Source organism: Ovis canadensis, chromosome 13, assembly GCF_042477335.2.
Source record: "Ovis canadensis isolate MfBH-ARS-UI-01 breed Bighorn chromosome 13, ARS-UI_OviCan_v2, whole genome shotgun sequence".
In the NCBI taxonomy this organism is placed as follows: domain Eukaryota; kingdom Metazoa; phylum Chordata; class Mammalia; order Artiodactyla; family Bovidae; genus Ovis; species Ovis canadensis.
This window is the reverse complement of record NC_091257.1, coordinates 32,502,251-32,520,104: the sequence shown is the minus strand read 5'-3', so window position 1 is coordinate 32,520,104 and position 17,854 is coordinate 32,502,251. Positions and strand designations below refer to the sequence as shown.

Below are 17,854 nucleotides of genomic sequence, written 5' to 3'. Positions count from 1 at the left end.
ATGAAGCTAGAGAGGCAAGGGGAGACAAGACTGAGCTTATGTTGATACCATCAACCATCCAGCCTTTGTCCTGCAGGCAAAGTGTAAGAACTGACATGATATCATTTGATAGAGGTATGGGTGCGTTTTTAATGAAAGTAATAGGCAAAGAGATTTTCCTCTTAATGGTAAAAGTCAATTCTCACTCTTACTTATTGACCGGCTCCTGCCTGGCTATTTCACAAGAACTGCAACACAGAGTCCAAGTGTGGAGATAAACGCAGACACTGATAATATCTAATTAAAGGACCTAATCCATTTCATCCTCTTAATTCTTCATACTTGGACTTTCTCAGGGAACAAGCGGGCAAAAATATATTTGGTGATCACAATGAGTACTATATTTAAGATCCTGCATCAAATAAATGATAATTCAAAATTTACACTAAGGTATGTTCATTTTCCTTTGAAATGGAGAACTTTCTAAACACAACAGTGGTTAGTTCAGTTCAGTCACTCAGTCATGTCTGACTCTGCAACCCCATGGCCTGCAGCATACCAGGCCTCCCTGTCCACCACCAACTCCTGGAGTTTACTCAAACTCATGATCATCATGTCGGTGGTGCCATCCAACCATCTCATCCTCTGTCGTCCCCTTCTCCTCCTGCCTTCAATCTTTCCCAGCATCAGGGTCTTTTCCAATAAGTCAGTTCTTCGCATCAGGTGGCCAAAGTATTGGGAGTTTCAGCGTCAGTATCAGTCCTTCCAATGAATATTCAGACTAATTTCCTTTAGGATGGACTGGTTGGATCTCCTTGCAGTCCAAGGGACTCTCAAGAGTCTTCTCCAACACCACCGTTCAAAAGCATCAATTCTTCAGTGCTCAGCTTTCTTTATAGTCCAACTCTCACATCCATACATGACTACTGGAAAAAATCATAGCTTGATTATACAGACCTTTGTTGGCAAAGTAGTGTCTCTGCTTTTTAATATGCTGTCTAGGTTGGTCATAACTTTTCTTCCAAGGAGTAAGCATCTCTTAATTTCATGGCTGCAGTCACCATCTGCAGTGATTTTGGAACCCCCAAAAATAAAGTCTGACACTATTTCCCCATCTATTTGCCATGAAGTGATGGGACCAGATGCCATGATCTTAGTTTTCTGAATGTTAGCCAACTTTTTCACCTTCCACTTTCACTTTCATCAAGAGGCTCTTTAGTTCTTCTCTTTCTGCCATAAGGGTGGTGTCATCTGCATATCTGAGGTTACTGATATTCCTCCCGGCAATCTTGATCCAAGCTTGTGCTTTATCCAGCCCAGCGTTTCTTATGATGTACTCTGCATATAAGTTAAATAAGCATGGTGACAATATACAGCCCTGATGTACTCCTTTTCCTATTTGGAACCAGTCTGTTATTCCACTGCTGCTTCTTGACCTGCATACAGATTTCTCAAGAGGCAGATCAGGTGGTCTGGTATTCCCATCTCTTTCAGAATTTTCCAGTTTGTTGTGATCCACACAGTCAAACGCTCTAGCGTAGTCAATAAAGCAGAAGTAGATGTTTTCCTGGAACTCTCTTGCTTTTTCAATGATCCAATGGATGTTGGCAATTTGATCTCTGGTTCCTCTGCCTTTTCTAAATCCAGCTTGAACATCTGGAAGTTCATGGTTTATGTACTGTTGAAGCCTGGCTTGGAGACTTTTGAATATTACTTCACTAGAGTGTGAAATGAATGCAACTGTGTGGTAGTTTGAGCATTCTTTGGCATTGCCTCTCTTTGGGATTGGAATGAAAACTGACCTTTTCCAGTCCTGTGGCCACAGCTGCATTTTCCAAATTTGCTGGCATAATTGAGTGCAGCACTTTCACAGCATCATCTTTTAGGATTTGAAATAGCTCAACTGGAATTCCCTCACCTCCACTAGCTTTGGTCATAGTGATGCTTCCTAAGGCCCACTTGACTTCACATTCCAGGATGTCTGGCTCTAGATGAGTGATCACACCATCGTGGTTATCTGGGTTGTGAAGATCTTTTCAGGATAGTTTTTCTGTGTATTCTTGCCACCTCTTCTTAATATCTTCTGCTTCTGTTAGGTCCATACCATTTCTGTCCTTTACTGTGCCCGCCTTTGTATGAAATGTTCCCTTGGTATCTCTGATTTTCTTCAAGAGATATCTAGCCTTTCCACTCTATTGTTCTCCTCTATTTCACAAATAGTCCTCATTCACAAAAGACTGGATTTTTAAAAGTGCCACAGGGTAACTTAAAGTTTCGAGGATCTACTCCTTGTCAGACTCTAAGGGAGACACTGGGGACAAGACACAGTGATGAACCCAACAAATGAGGTTTCTTCATCATTAAATATACCTCTAAGAGAAGAAACAGGCATTAAACAGGTAAACACACAAGACACAATCGCAAATTTGCCACATGCCACAAATAAAAGCAACAAGGAAGAGGTGGGAAAAAGTATTTCTAGATTTAGAACAAAAATATCACTGTTCCTTTTTGCAAAAGCAACATCCAAGGATAGGAGACAAAATCAAACCACAATGGACTGACACGTATATATGTTTTGAGGAAGAAAACTGCCACAAGATGACAGATTCAAGAACTTAGGTCTGTGAACTGTCAAGAGAGAAAAGGTAGTCTCTCAAAAGTTATGGTAAGGAAAGCTTTTTTATAAGATGGAGGGAAAATGCTGAATGTTGATTAGAGGGCTAATGCAAGAGAAGCCAAATGCTAAAGGGAAGAGAACAGAGGGTTAGCTATGACTAATAATGCCAACATTTTATAGCCAGGTATTAGGCTAAATTCTTTACATGCAATTCCTTATTTCACCCTTTAAGATCAGCACTATTGGGCCAACTCTGCATAGGACAAAAGTAAACACGAAAAAGTTAGGTAATTTGAACAGATCACATGCAGGCAGAACTATTTTATTCAAACTGAGATCTTTATTAGTTCAAAGCAGACTATACCACACTGTCTCATTCAAAAAATACTTTTAAAATCATGTCTTACATGCCAGTTAACTATGTACTGAGGATAAAAAGATGAACAACTCCTGGGGCACAATCAGCACACGGTACTTACACAGGATGCTTTTCACCTTTAAAGAGAGGAGGGGGAGACAGACATGGACCTCAAGTCACTGATACCAGGGGGAACGAGTAAGAGGGCATAGCACAAAGAGAGCAGCAGTATCTACCCTGAGCTAATCAGTGAAGACTTCAGATGGTACTTATGTTAAGCAGAACAGAGTCAGAACAAAGTTAATGCCAAGTAAGACAAACAGATTACAGAAAAGAGGCACAAAATTGCATGCTATGTTTAGAAGACTTCAACAAGTTGAGCATGGCAGGAATGTGATGCGAGTTGGAAGAGACCAGACCAAAGGGCCTTTTATACCACACTAAGACATCTGAGGTTTAAAACCATAGGAAGCAAAAAACCATTTCCAGGCTTTGAAACAAGACTGGCAACTGTAAAGACTCAGCAATTGACTAGGAGGTTCAAGCTGTAGCCTGAGGCACAGCTTACAGAAAACCAAAAGGTCAGAAGACCTGCAAAGAGACTCCCAAACTAACCTCTTATTATCAGACCAGAAAAAGGAAGGCTCCAGCCTCTTTTTAGAAAAACATAGCCTTTATTCTAAGTTAGATGACGGCAGTCTTCAGTTATTACTATTAATCAGGACAGAACTAAAATATGGTTTGGGCTTCCTGATGGCTGGGAAAGAATCCACCTGCCAATACACGAGGCTCAGATTCAATCCCCAGGTTGGGAAGATTTCCTGATGAAGGAAATGGTAACCCACTCCATATTTCTGTCTGGAGAATTCCAGGGACAGAGGAGTCTGGTGGGCTAAAATCCATGGGGTCAAAAAGAGTTGGATACAACTCAGTGACTAAACAACAACAAAAATATGGTTTAGCCCAAACTTTGTTATTAGTAGGGAGGGGTTTGGAGGTTTGCCTCCTCAACACCCCAAATAGATTATCTGAGGCAGAATGTGGGTTTGGGTGATTCATTTCTCCAAAAAGCATATTGAACAGAGGCAGGATAGCCTGCTGTCTGCCTTGAAAGTAAAGAACAGAGTCTTCAGTTTTCGAAGGATACTCCCATCCTCGCTTCAGGGCTGAATCACATCAGTCTGCCATCTGACAATGGTGAGGGAAGATGGATACTCTTTTTTTCTGCTCAGCATGCTGCTCTGATTCAGGAGTTGTATATTTCCCACCAAGCAGATAAGAGAAGCAGCAAAAGGATACAGCCACTCCACTAACATAATGCAAGCCATTATTCAGCTTCATCAATGAAAACAAATCAGAGAGAAATGAATTGTAACTTAGAACTTCAGATTTATCTTTCAAAACTAAGCTCCAGGTACATTCCTCATTCTAAACAAACAGACATCCTAGTCACCCTGAACAAGTCATCATGACTTTGTCTAAGAGCATTATCTCAGACCGGAATGCATCTGTACTCCATGTCCGTATGATCAAATACACAGACTCCCATCAAACCCCAACTTACACATCACTCCTTCAATGCCACCCAAAAGACATAATCAAGGGACTTATTTCTCTATTCAAATGTTTATTAACTATTTCCAGGTATTGTACCAAATAGTATACAGACCAATCCTTCCTAAAGAGAAATTTTAACAAACACTTACTGAATGCTTAGACTATGACAGGTTTAGTGCTAAGTTCTAGAATTTTTTTAATTAAATAACAATACAATCTACTGCCTTTCAAAAACTCCCTTACTACAGTAAAAAAGCATACCTAGTAAATGTAGCATTTAGGGTAAATGGGTAAGGACAAAGAAAGAAATAATTAAGACCAGAATGAAAATCAATTTAATAGATGAAAGTCAATTCTACACACACTTTGCTTAAAACTGAAAAGGAGGGAACACTGTCCAGTGTTATTTGGTAAGGTCGGCATTATACTAACACAAAGCCAGACCAGTAATCACTGGGGTGTGTATTTTACCACACACACACGCACATGCACACACAGAATAGTCTTACTGAACTCAAAGCTAAAGTTGAAAGTGATAATGACTAGTCAGTAAGAAGATAGGTAAGGAATCCATATTTCCAGGCTACCTACCATGCTGCTAGTTAATTAAATGTGAATTTAAAGTTTTTTACAAGCTGTTACCTGTGAGATATGATTGATGGAAGACTCCATTCTCCGGAGCTGAGAGGCTTGGATGTCCAGCAGTTGGAGCACATTGTTAGCCAATGCATTTATTTGATAAGCGACGCTAGCTAGGGATTGGGTTGTATAGGCTTTGGTCTCTTCTAAAGCTTTTCTCTTGTCTGTAGCCTGAAATAAGAACAAAAAAGCCCAATATTTATTTTGGTTACCATTCATTAAACATCTGTTCTATAGAAAGGCAGCATTAGAATTATATTTTTTTAATAGAAAAGCCCAACTGAATCAAAGAATTTAGCAGACCAGTTTGATGAACCACAAAGCACTCCTCTGTCCCTAATAAAGGCAGGTGCCTCAAGTCCTGCTGGCTTACTCTCTGCCTGCCCTGACCTCCCCATGGGTCCCCTCAAGGCAAGCTATGAACCTCCTCCAGGACCTGTGAGTGATAAATTTCTCCATTTCACTTTCCCTTACAGTCCTTTGTTGAACTTTGAGCTCACCATCCATGACACCCCAGGGCTCTACTTAACAAACGGTAACTTAACAACAACAACAAAAATCACAACATCCACTAGTACAATGATATGGACTAAATCCATTCTACCTTACAATCCTGTTTACATCAATGAACATCAGAAATCCAAACCACTGTTAACCATTAGAACCAAGCTTCTCATCTCCACAAAAACTACTGTAATCTTATGACCCTATCCTTTACCCATCCGTTTTCCCCAAACTCCAGTGCACAGTCAGACAGTAAGAAATGTTTAGAGATCAAGTTCAAAGCTAAGTTCAGAGAACAATTCAAAGACAAGTGATAAACTCTAGGAGGGTGAGGGAGGGGATGAGTGGGGAGCAAGCAGGGTAGCCAGCAACTTATATTACAATTAATATAAAATCTAAAAACGAAAAGGCCAAGGATAGAAAAAAATGAAACAGATCTAACAGTTCAAAAAAAAAAAAGCAATGCAACCACTCTTAACCATGTTTAATAACATTCAACCTTGCTCATCATAGAAAAGAAATGCAGATGCAAAGTAATATGAGAATATTTCTCATCTATCCACCCAGCAAAAATCTAAAAGCAGGACAAGGTACTGTGCAAAGTTGCAGGGAAAGACTCTGATAACACTCTCTGCTGGTGATATCCAGCAAAATTACACACAGGCTTATTTTTTGTCCCAGCAATCTCACTTTTAGGAATCTCAAAGAATCACTGGCAAAAATATATATGTAATTATTCATTACAGCACTATTTGCAATAGGAAAAGACTAGAAACAACCAATACAACCACTGATGGGGGATTGGTCAAATAAATTATGGGCTCTCCAAACATCAGGGTACTACACTGCAGTAAGAAGTCATGTTGAGAGATACTGTTACTACCACCACACCCAATCTCCAGAATACTGCTAAGGTGAAAAAAAAAAATGTTTATAGAATGCTACCACTTATGGAATGAGAAAAGATACAAAAACATATTCCTTTACTTTTTAAGAAAAAACGATAAAATATAACATCTTTAACAAATAATTGCATATGCGGCCAAGGGTCAATAGGTTGGCAAGAATATGGATAAGATTCTTTAAACATATCTGGTTTTCAGATCTGCTTTTTGCAACTATGCATACAATTTACACAATTATAAAACAAAATTAAATTTAAAAAAGGAATTTCCCAAAATTAAATGTCAAATTAATCAAATGAGCATCCAATTAGTGGCTTAACCAGAGAGGAAATATCCTACAAGTGGCTTCAAAGCACAGTAGTTTGATTGTACATTTCTAATGGGGTTTATCCTTAGGACAAAAACAATTAAAAGAGGAAAGAAAAATACTGAATCTGTTTTCAGTCACTTTATTGCTGATGGTAGTTTTGGAATTATTACCCAGAAACTGCTGTTTGTGTGGTGGTGGTGTGGATTAAAGCAAGTCATTAAATATGTTTAGGTCATTGAGAGCTGAGATTTGGGGCATAATTCAAAAAACATTCTGATGTAACAAGAAAAGGCCTGTAGTTCTGCATTTAAGCTGAAAACATTAATCTGAACTTAATTTTTATTGTATCACATTTTATATATCAATATCCAACAAAAAAAAGCCTAAATGGTGACTGTAGTTGATAACACTGTACTGTAAAATTGAAATGTGCTAAAAGGACAGACCTGACATGTCCTCAGCAAGGGGTGGGGCGGGGAAATACACGTGAAGTGATGCATGTGTTAACTAAGTACTGTCAACAGCAGATACACGTGCCATTTCCAGGCCTAGACATAAAGGCCTCCCACTCATGTTCGGATGCAATGGTTAAAAGTAAAATGCAGTCCTACCAAAAAAATTGGTATAATGGCATCACCGACTGGATGGACATGAATTTGAGCAAGCTCCGGGAGTTGGTGATGGACAGGGAGGCCTGGTGTGCTGCAGAGAGTTGGACACGACTGAGCAACTGAACTGAATCAAAAAAATTAAGTTGTACTTAACAGAAACCATTGTACACTGTTTCCATTTTTTAATTTAAAATAATTAAAATTAAATAAAAATTTAAAATTCATATTCTCAAACTAGCCACATTTTAAAGAGCTCAACTGTCATGTATGGATTGTGGCCTTACTGGAGAGAGTACAGTTCTAGTCACAGTTAATTTCCTATTTAAACCATGGATTTAAAAGTTAAGTCTGCACAAGAATTACTGTTTTCACTATTTCACTTAAGTTTAGTGTTCAATAGTTGGTCTCCCTCATTCTTTGATACTTTTGCTGTATTAACAACCAAGCAGCCTTAATATGTCCGAAGGATCACACAAAATGGATTATAAATCAGAAGACTTCTCACAGAGCTAAAACAGACATCGTTAATCAATTACAACAGCCTTCCTCCAAAAGTCTAAACGCTCTTAACTAATCACTCCAGGAGCTGACATGTGATTGTAACCAATCTGCCATCCCTGTCTTATGCCACTGATGAAGTTTGCTTAAAATGGAAATAAACATATGGCTTTAAAAGAAAAGTTAATTATTTAAAACAGCTAAACTCAAAATAAATAGTGTAGGCCAAGAACTTAACAGGAAATTCCTTAGATAACTGAATTTTCTCAACAGCCCATATATAAAACTGTCTTCTTCCTCCTGTATCCACCTGTGGACACCAAGTTTTACTGAGTTAAGATCTGCTTGCTGGAGGAAAGAACCTTTTCAAGCAGTACCTACTCCTATTACATCCTTTTCCTGCCCCTCAAGGTGACTAAACAGGCAAAGCAAGCTCTTGTTTTTCACTGTTTAAAATGGAAATGATGATGCTATAAGCAATCTCTCTCATACCCATACATTTATCTTTGACCCCACCTCCTCGTCCTCGTTCTCAGCTTCCACCTATGACCAGAAGAAAAGCCTCTCTCCCTCTATTACAGCTAGGTACTTGAAGCCCAAAAGAGACAAGAACATCCTCACCATAAGTATGCTTAAAAAGTAATACATTCTGGGTGAAAACAAATTACATGGTTTTATTTTTGCCTTTTTTTAAACAGAGAGAGAAATTTACAAAATTAATGCATCATCATGGAAATGGGCCTTACTAACATTTTAGTGTAAGTTCTTCAAGTCTCTCAAGTACATGTGTTTATGTTACAAGAATGTAAAACACTGGTTTCATTTAAAAATGTATGATGAGCATTTCCCCATGTGCTATTATTCTATTACTATTCTTTTTCAAAAAAATAATTTTCAATAGCTACACAATAATGGCAGTAACTGTTAGCTGACTGTTCTCCTTTTAATTCCTCTAATATTAAGACCCTGATTTTAATCAGGACATCAACGTATGCAGATTCAAATCCAACTTCCTCTAAATAACCAAACAGGAGGTGGCATTATTTCCAAACATTAACCTCTAAGCTAACGTTAAGAACATCATTTCTAAGTTAGGGCCCGACTACTGAAAAGACCTGGCACATGTCCTGTAGTACTAGCCTGCCTAAAAACATTTCAGAAAACAGCTGAAGTTAAATTACAGTGCTCTTTTTCTCACTCACCTGAACCCTTCCCTAAACTCTGACAGGAAGTTCAGAAAATTATGCTTGCTCTGAGGAACAATCTCTCTCCATGTCTTAACTGCAAGACATAAGGCTTCCCTTGTGGCTCAGTTGGTAAAGAATCCACCTGCAATGTGGGAGACCTGGGTTCGATCCCTGGGTTGGGAAGATCCCCTGAAGAAGGGAAAGGCGACCCACTTCAGTATCCTGGTCTGGAGAATTCCATGCACTGTATGTGTATAGTCCGTGGGGTCGCAAAGACTTGACATGACTGAGCGGCTTGTACTTTTAACTGCAAGTGGTTTAATGATCCTGCTTAGGTAACAAAACAGGGGTCTTACGCATTTTTTTAAAAAGTTTCTCCATCTTGCTTCTGTCTTTACTTTTCCTTCCACTCTTTGTACAAATGACACCACATCGTATCTTTTTAACAACTTTCAGCATAACTCTAATCCAAACTTGCCAGAAACTTTTCCAAAGTAAGTTATTTTTCCCACAGAATATTTCAAATATTTAAATAAGGTTTTTCCAATTATATTAATAGAATGGAAGCTATTTCACAGTAATTCATTAAAAAATTACCCACATCTACCAAAACACACCATATTTCAATGACTCCAATGAAACAGCTATGTCAGATGCAACATTTTTATGTATCACTCAGGGAAAAACCGGCCAACTCCATTATGTCAGAATGCTTTCTTATGAAGAAATTTTATTTTATACTTAACAGAAAATGCTCTTTGGGATTTATTTAGATGGTGAGCTTTATATGTCACTCTTAGTGACGTGAAGTTGCTCAGTCATGTCCGACTCTTTGCGACCCCATGGACTGTACCCTATCAGGCTCCTCTGTCCGTGGGATTTTCCAGGCAATAGTACTGGAGTGGATTGCCATTTCCTTCTCCAGGGGATCTTCTCAACCCAGGGATCGAACCCGGGTCTCCCGCATTGTAGACATACGCTTTACCGTCTGAGCCACCAAGGAAGGCTACTCTTAATCATACAGTAATACCAGCTACAGATTCATTTTCAGATTTATCCAACTTCCAAAAGAAACCCTTTATATCTTTTATTTTGTATGATTCAAGATCCAACAAAACACAGCTCACAACTCTTGACAGTCATGTCTATTCAGTTAATAAACCTAGAACATCCCCTTCAACCCTGACCTTTTTTTCTTTCAAAACACAGACTTAGTTTTAAAATTCCAGGTCGGCTGTCTCATAGCAAGTCCTACAATCTGCATTTGTCTGACTGTTTCCTCATGATTAGATTCAGATTAAGCAGAATGGCTAGAAGAACAGGTGATGCTATAAACTTCCCACTATAAGCTATACATCTTTCAAAATAAGACTCCATCTTTATTTCCACGATTTTCTTCCAAACTCCTGACACCAATTCTGCAAACTTTGATGCTGGTGCTATCTTACAAGGGGGTAACCAAAAAAAAAAAAAAGACAAAACCCAAGACTCTTTTCTTTCCTCAAATGGTCTTTAAATGTTTTGACTCTAGTCCTTCCTCAAATGGTTTGATGACAGGCTGCAATAATCCAGTTATCCCAACAGTAAAACTATCGAAATTCATACAAGTGGGAACAATGACAACTGCTGCCTGGCTGATAGCTTTCTAAGGACAACATTAATTGTAAAATGCATCCCAAGAACAGAAATTTTAAAATGTAGGGGTGAGGAGAAAGTTTCTTAGAATTGCTAAAATATACTCTATAAAGTTAAGGTTTCTGTCAATTAAGAAGGATTTAAAATGTCAATTTTCAATACCTGTAAGGAAGAGTTATATATACACAAAACAAAACATCTATTTTGCTGAAGGCCACTTAAAGGTCTGGCTTGAGAAGTTTCCAGAGGGAATCCAGAATCCCTTTGTGGTAAGGGCTGAGAGGCACACACAGGCCAAATCCTGGTTGGAGCCACGGGGCTCAGAGTATGCACACGCGCAATACCCAGCTAAGAGTGAAAGGATCTAATTTTCTCCAACACAATTTCCACTCCAATAAAAGTAAAAAGGAAATAAAAAGAAACCCTACCAGGTTACAGCAAATATCCAGCAAAAAGAATAAATTTTTTGCAGAACAATTCAGGTTGAAACCTAGTCACTGTAACCCCAGCACAGCTCCTCCCCACCACCTCCCACTTAAGCAACTGCTCACAGGCCTATGATCCTTTCATTCCCAGCAGAATCCAGGGAAAACCTCTGCTGGCTACTGAGTCACACAGCACTGATGGACAGGAACCTGAATTGTGGCGCATGCTCTTTAACTGAAGAGCAAATACAAAACAATCAACAGCTGCTGCTGCTGCTGCTAAGTTGCTTCAGTCGTGTCTGATTCTGTGCGACCCCACAGACGGCAGCCAGTATCCTCATTAAATAACATTCCAAATTCAATTCTAACATAGATTATGTTTTCAAACCTTCACAGGTCAATTTATATCTCCAGGGCACTTCCAATAACTAGATAATTCAGTTCTGAAATTTTAGGTTTTACCCTAATTATAGCCTCAGTCAATGAATTATATTTATCAAAAACAGGCAAAACCTGCAAAAACCCAATTTTAGAAAGAGCAACTACATTTAAACACAAAATTAGTTAAATGTATTATTGACAGAATATGTTCCATAGGAGTCCAAGACACTGGGTTCCTTCCATCAACTCCTTCCATGTTAACTAATTATCTTCTCATATCATCTTATTTCTTCTTAAAAGGAATTAAACTGAAAAAGCCATGATGAGGAGTGCAGCTTGGACACACACTTTCATATTCTGCTGGAGGATGCAACTAGACAATAAGTATCACAGTTCTTTAAAATGTATATATTCTTCACTTCTAGGAACTTACTCAAAAGAAATAAAAGGCAAAGTGCCAAGAAACTGTATGTTCAACAATGTCCACACCGTTGTTTAAAATAGCAAAAAAGAAAAAACAAAAAAACTAGAAACAACCTAAGAAAAAACAAAAAAACTAGAAACAACCTAAGTGGCCAATGATTAGTGTTTAAAATATTACTAGAATACCATGCAGTCAATAAAAGTAATCTAGATATTTACCAACAAGGAAAATGCATCAAATTAGAATTCAAACTGGGAAGTAGAACCACTGTGAGTTACAGAATAATTATAGAATTTTACCTTACACAATTATAGGACTAGCTAGGAAAGCTGTGAAGGTCCCAAAGGGAAGTAGGAAGATCAGAGAGTCATCAACGAGAGTCTATTTGAGACATCTGACACATTCAGCTACAAAAACGTGGCTGCAAAGGAAAGACTCCTGGGAAGATCTGGGAAGCTGCAGGTCTCCCACCAAGTGAGTGGGCCTGATGCATCTGTTAACCAAACCATCAGCAACCAGAAAAAAAGAGCTGGACGCAGAGCAAAGGAGATCAAGGTCTGGCTGGACCTCACCAACACCTCCATGTCTCTCATTGCATATCACCACAAAAACCTTCAGAGGTTTAGGGAGGGCTGCTTACACAAATTCTCTTTTGGCCAATTCTAGCCATACCCAGCTTCAGCTTAGGTAAACTGATACAGTACTAACTACCGTGGCATCCCCGGTCAATATGGTACACACTCACCTCTGTTATCATATTCAACTCCTGAATTAAAACAACAGCAAAATCATACTCCAGTGTAACATGATGCAACCATCCCTTATACAACTGAAAAGATGCTATCTCCTCAAAACAGAATATAAAGTCTATTTTCTCTTCGAGTAAAGTTCTTTCCTTTCCTAATTGAGTTGTACTTCCCCTTTGATATCTTGTGACTTAAATACTGAAATACAAGGTTAACCAGTAATGCAGAAGAATGGGAGGAAGAATTGGTTACTATATACACAAATATTAAGAAAGATATAGAACAATTCCTAACTACTAGTTTTCATTCTATAACTGGTCATGAGGTGACCAAAAGCAGCTAGCGTTTATCATAATTTTCTTCTCCCACTATCCATCACAATTTTCTTTGCCCTCTGCAATCATCTCATCCGGTCACTATTCCTTGCCTGATGTGTCTGTGCTTAGTTGCTAAGTTGTGTCTGCATCTTTGCGACCCCATGGACTGCAGCCTGCCAGGCTCCTCTGTTCATGTAATTTTTCAGGCAAGAATATTGGGAGTGGGTTGCCATTCCCTTCTCCAGGGAATGTTTGAGACCCAGGGACATCCTGTGTCTCCTGCATTATAGGCAGATTCTTTACCTGCTGAGCCACTGGGGAAGGAAGCCCAGTGACTCAAACCTTCTTTACCATCAGCAGCCCTATTTGTATTGTGTTGCATTAGCTTTCCATTAACTTTTTTTTTTATTCTTTATTTATTTTTTTTTTAGTTTTTTATTTTTTAAATTTTAAAATCTTTAATTCTTACATGCATTCCCAAACATGAACCCCCCTCCCACCTCCCTCCCCATAACATCTTTCTGGGTTATCCCCATGCACCAGCCCCAAGCATGCTGCATCCTGCGTCTGACATAGACTGGCGATTCAATTCACATGATAGTATACATGTTAGTCCATTAACTTTTATAGTATAGGACTCGGGAGTGGTTAAGAGGCACTCCAGGGTCCTTGTGCATTCCAGACATACTCCTCTCCACCCCAACTGTGTAGTGAAGTGAAGTCGCTCAGTCGTGTCCAACTCTTTGCAACCCCATGGACTGTAGCCTACCAGGCTCCTCTGTCCATGAGATTTTCCAGGCAACAGTACTGGAGTGGATTGCCATTTCCTTCTCCAGAGGATCTTCCCAACCCAGGGATCGAACCCAGGTCTCCCGCATTGTAGACAGATGCTTTATCATCTAAGCCACCAGGGAAGTCGTAGCAACCCAATTTCCACTGACGGTCGGGATCAATCACCAGTTGGGATCAATCAACCATAACCAATACAATAATCTCCTGCTTTGCCCATTAGTTTACTGGCACAAGGAAGGCAAAGTGGCCAGGTGTTCAATTTCCAGTTTAATAGAACCAATGCTGCACTTCCCAGTAAAAGCATTCCTCTTTGAGCTCAGAACTCTACACTGGCACGCCCAAGAGTTGAAGATAAAGAAAAATTTTTGCCAGCAGATCATTAGAGGTAAGTGAGAAAAGGTAACTTTATTTCCACCTCTTGAGCCCTAGACCTATGAATGCTGGCTACAGGAGAAAGCCCACCACACACCTGTGACTGATTCAGAGATGAGACCCCATCTCAGAGAACATTACATCAGCACTGCAAAGAACTGCCACCAGCAGGTACAGAGTCTTCAGAAGGACATCCCACTGTTTATCCATTCAGCTGCTTTGAGGTAATGGGGAATATGTAAGACCAGGGATTCCGTGAACATGAGCCCAATGCCACATTTCACTTGCTGTAAAATCAACTGCCTGGTCAGAAGCAATGTGATACAAAATACCAAGACATAACTGAGGCATTCTGAAAGTCAATAAGGAGTTTTGGCAGAAACAGTGCAGGAAGGGAGAGCAAATACATGCCCAGAGCAAGCAGCTTTTTCAAGGAGAACAAAGTGTTGTCCTCTTGGTTATGGAAGTAGTCCATCGCAAACCACCTGCCACCAGGTATCTGGCTGGTCCCTCCAGAGGAATGGTGTCATCTTAGGGGGTCACAGTGGGGCCACTCTACCATTAACAAGGTGGTCATTCAGCAGTAGTGGGCTCCAGGCCAGTTGTGATGTGTCTGAGCACACACACCATCTCCATGCCTGCCACTGTGATGTCTTTTTCATCAGCCCTTTGGGCAAGGACTGAGGTAGATGGGGAAAGGCTGAAATCCAGACATGATATCCTGTCCACCTGATCATTAAGATCCTTCTCTGCTGAGGCTGCTCTTTGATGGGCATTCACAATGAACCCAAATATTACTTTGTGTCCATTTGGAAGTATGTCTGTATATCTACTCCCCATACTTCCAATTATGTTCCTTCCAAGCCCATAATCAATTAGCCAAACGATTAGTTACTGCCATGAACTGAGTGGGTCCCCATCTCTAACCATCTCTCTTTCCAGAGAGAATAAGGTGCGCTGCTCAAAGATGTACCAGTGAGCTGCAACAAGGATTTACCATACAGCACAGGGAACTATATTCAGCATCTTGTAATAATTAATAACCTATAATGGAAACTAATCTGAAAGAAAAAAATATACATATACATATATAATCATTTTGCCATATACCTGAAACTAACACAACATTGTGAATCAACTATACATCAATTAAAACAAAAAGATCTGCCCATAGAGGGAATTTCCCTTCATCACTGCGCTCTGGGTCACGGCTGACTGTGGTTATAGGGCTACAGATGTCCATGCTGGCACCAGCATATCATGTAGAACCATTTGTAAACTAGACCTAAGTTGTTTTTTCCTCAGTTAACTGGGACTCCTCATGAGGCTGTAAGTGTGGCCTCAGAGTGAAGCAGCAAAGAAACCGGAGCTTAAGTATACACCTTGTGGAGTATACATCACAAGAAAAGGTATATAAAATACTCAGTAATAAAATCAAGTTATAAAATGATTATGTACCTGCTTTTTTAAAAGAAATGGCATATGTAAAGCAATTATCCTTCAAAAAAAAATAAATAAATATAAAAAGAAAAAAAGAAATGGCATAGAGGGAGACCACTGCCTCCCAGCCTATGATTCTAGGAGTGAACAAAGAACAGTTTAAAAACGTCAGTGAATCCACTGAAGTGTTTCCTCCAAGATTTGAACACCACGTGAATTTTAATTAACCGGAAGGGAAAAAGGAATAGAGTGAGAAAGTTTTCTCCAGATAGTTGAGGAGAAATAGTTCCTCCAGATAGTTCATTTTTTACCAATGAAACAACTAAAGCTCTACATAAGGGATCTATAAATGGAGAAAAAAACAAACATTTAACACTCTTCCAAGTTATTCTTCATACAGGAACACATTCATATCTTTAATTCATACTCAAATAAATGTGACTTTGTGAAGTAATTACTTATGGAACACAATGCATCACAAACTACAAGGCAAAGTGGCAGTTAATACCGCCACAGTCAGCACCACCCTTAATTAACTGAGTGGAGAAAACAAAGCACTCCTGCTTTAAAACAAACAAACAGACAAAAATCAAGGTTCTATAAATACCAACAAAAGTAACTTGTGCTACCACTGACTGGCTATTTCCCCACACCAGCTCACAAAACAGCCTCACAGAATCAGTATTGGCCGTCTCCATCCTAGACTGATTCACTAGAATCATCCTAGACCTGATTCACTGACCACATTTTCCAAACCGAAAAATCACAACGAGCATGACACAGTCTGACAAACTATATTTCCCCCTAATTTGTTCATCTATTATATAAAAGTGTAAGAATTACAGTGGTATTAAGAATCAGTTAACAAGTCTTACTGAGAGCAGCTAAATTTTGTTAATTATAGCTATTCCCCCAAAATAGTCACTTTTACAAGTATTCCAAAAAAAACCCTGAGACATGGACAGAGGGATATTCTGTTCCCATCCATCAGTTATAAAACAGAAAGAGGTAAAAGAAGGACACCTTATTAACAAAATACCACATACTCAATACAAACCAAATAAGTTAACCATTTAGAAATCTAAATACCAATTAAGGATATACAATAATATTAAAAAGAAAGGCATCTAACAAGATATGTACAAGATCTATATGAGGAAAATGACAAAACTCTGATGAAAGAAATAAAAAAAACTAAACAGAATCCATGGTCTTGCTTAAGACCTGATACTATCAAGACATCACTTCTCCCCACCTTGATCTACAGATTCAACAGATCAAAATCCGAGGAAGTTACTTTGTGAATATCGACAAAATGATTATGAAGTATATATGCAAAGATGATGCCAGACAGCTGACTATGATGTCCTTCATCACATCTACCTTCGACAATTTTGCATCCATCCTTGGACAAAAGGGACTGTGGGATCCAGAGAACAAATTGTAAAGCCCAGGTGTAGTACAAGATCAATGAGAGCTGTTTTAACACAGACTTGTACCCATGGTCTCAGCTGGATTTAAAACCGGCTCTATACCAGAGGCCACAGCTACAGCCCCAGTTAGCTTTGGTTCTGACACCAGCACCAGATGTCAGGGGCACAGGAGGACTCTTACCCACTTGTAATCAGGTAATACAAATACAGACATCAGTCTCAGGCGTCAACCATGCACTGACCTGTGAACCAGCTCCAGTTCCTTGCAGCTGCAGTTCAGGAGCCCCTAGAGAACACTAATTTAGACAATCACTCAGAGATTAGAGAACCTCTGTGAAAGTCCAGGAGTCCCATGGAGAAGTTCCAGCCCACCACTAGAGCAAAAGAAACGTGAGATAAGATGCACTGGAAAGGGTAAGAAGAACAGTCTGATTTCACCCACTTCACACATCCCTCCAAGGCAGCACAGCTCAGTGCCAAGAGAGCCCTTCTCAACCAATGACTTCTCCACCACGTCAAATGAGAGCAGGTGAGGGAGCCCGTGGCTTCTCAGCTGTGGGACACACTGCCAAAGCCCATTTCTTTCTCGCCCCATCCAGAATTCTGAAGTGTGAACAGCACCTCTAGGAGGTGGTGAGTGGCTGGTACACAACAAAAGGGATGTGGATCCTACTGAGCATGTCAGAGACTCCACTAAGAAACCCGACCACAAGCTTCTGAG

General features: G+C 39.5%; 1 protein-coding gene across 12 annotated transcripts in view; it reads right to left on the bottom strand.

The window, feature by feature from the left end:
• ABI1 (abl interactor 1) overlaps positions 1–17,854 on the bottom strand; it is an 85,523-nt gene that overhangs the window by 50,255 nt on the left and 17,414 nt on the right. For all 12 annotated transcript variants that reach the window (XM_069547303.1, XM_069547304.1, XM_069547291.1 and 9 more), the window contains exon 2: positions 5,157–5,324. In XM_069547303.1, coding sequence (XP_069403404.1) covers positions 5,157–5,324 — 168 coding nt within the window. The remainder of the gene's footprint in view (positions 1–5,156; positions 5,325–17,854) is intronic.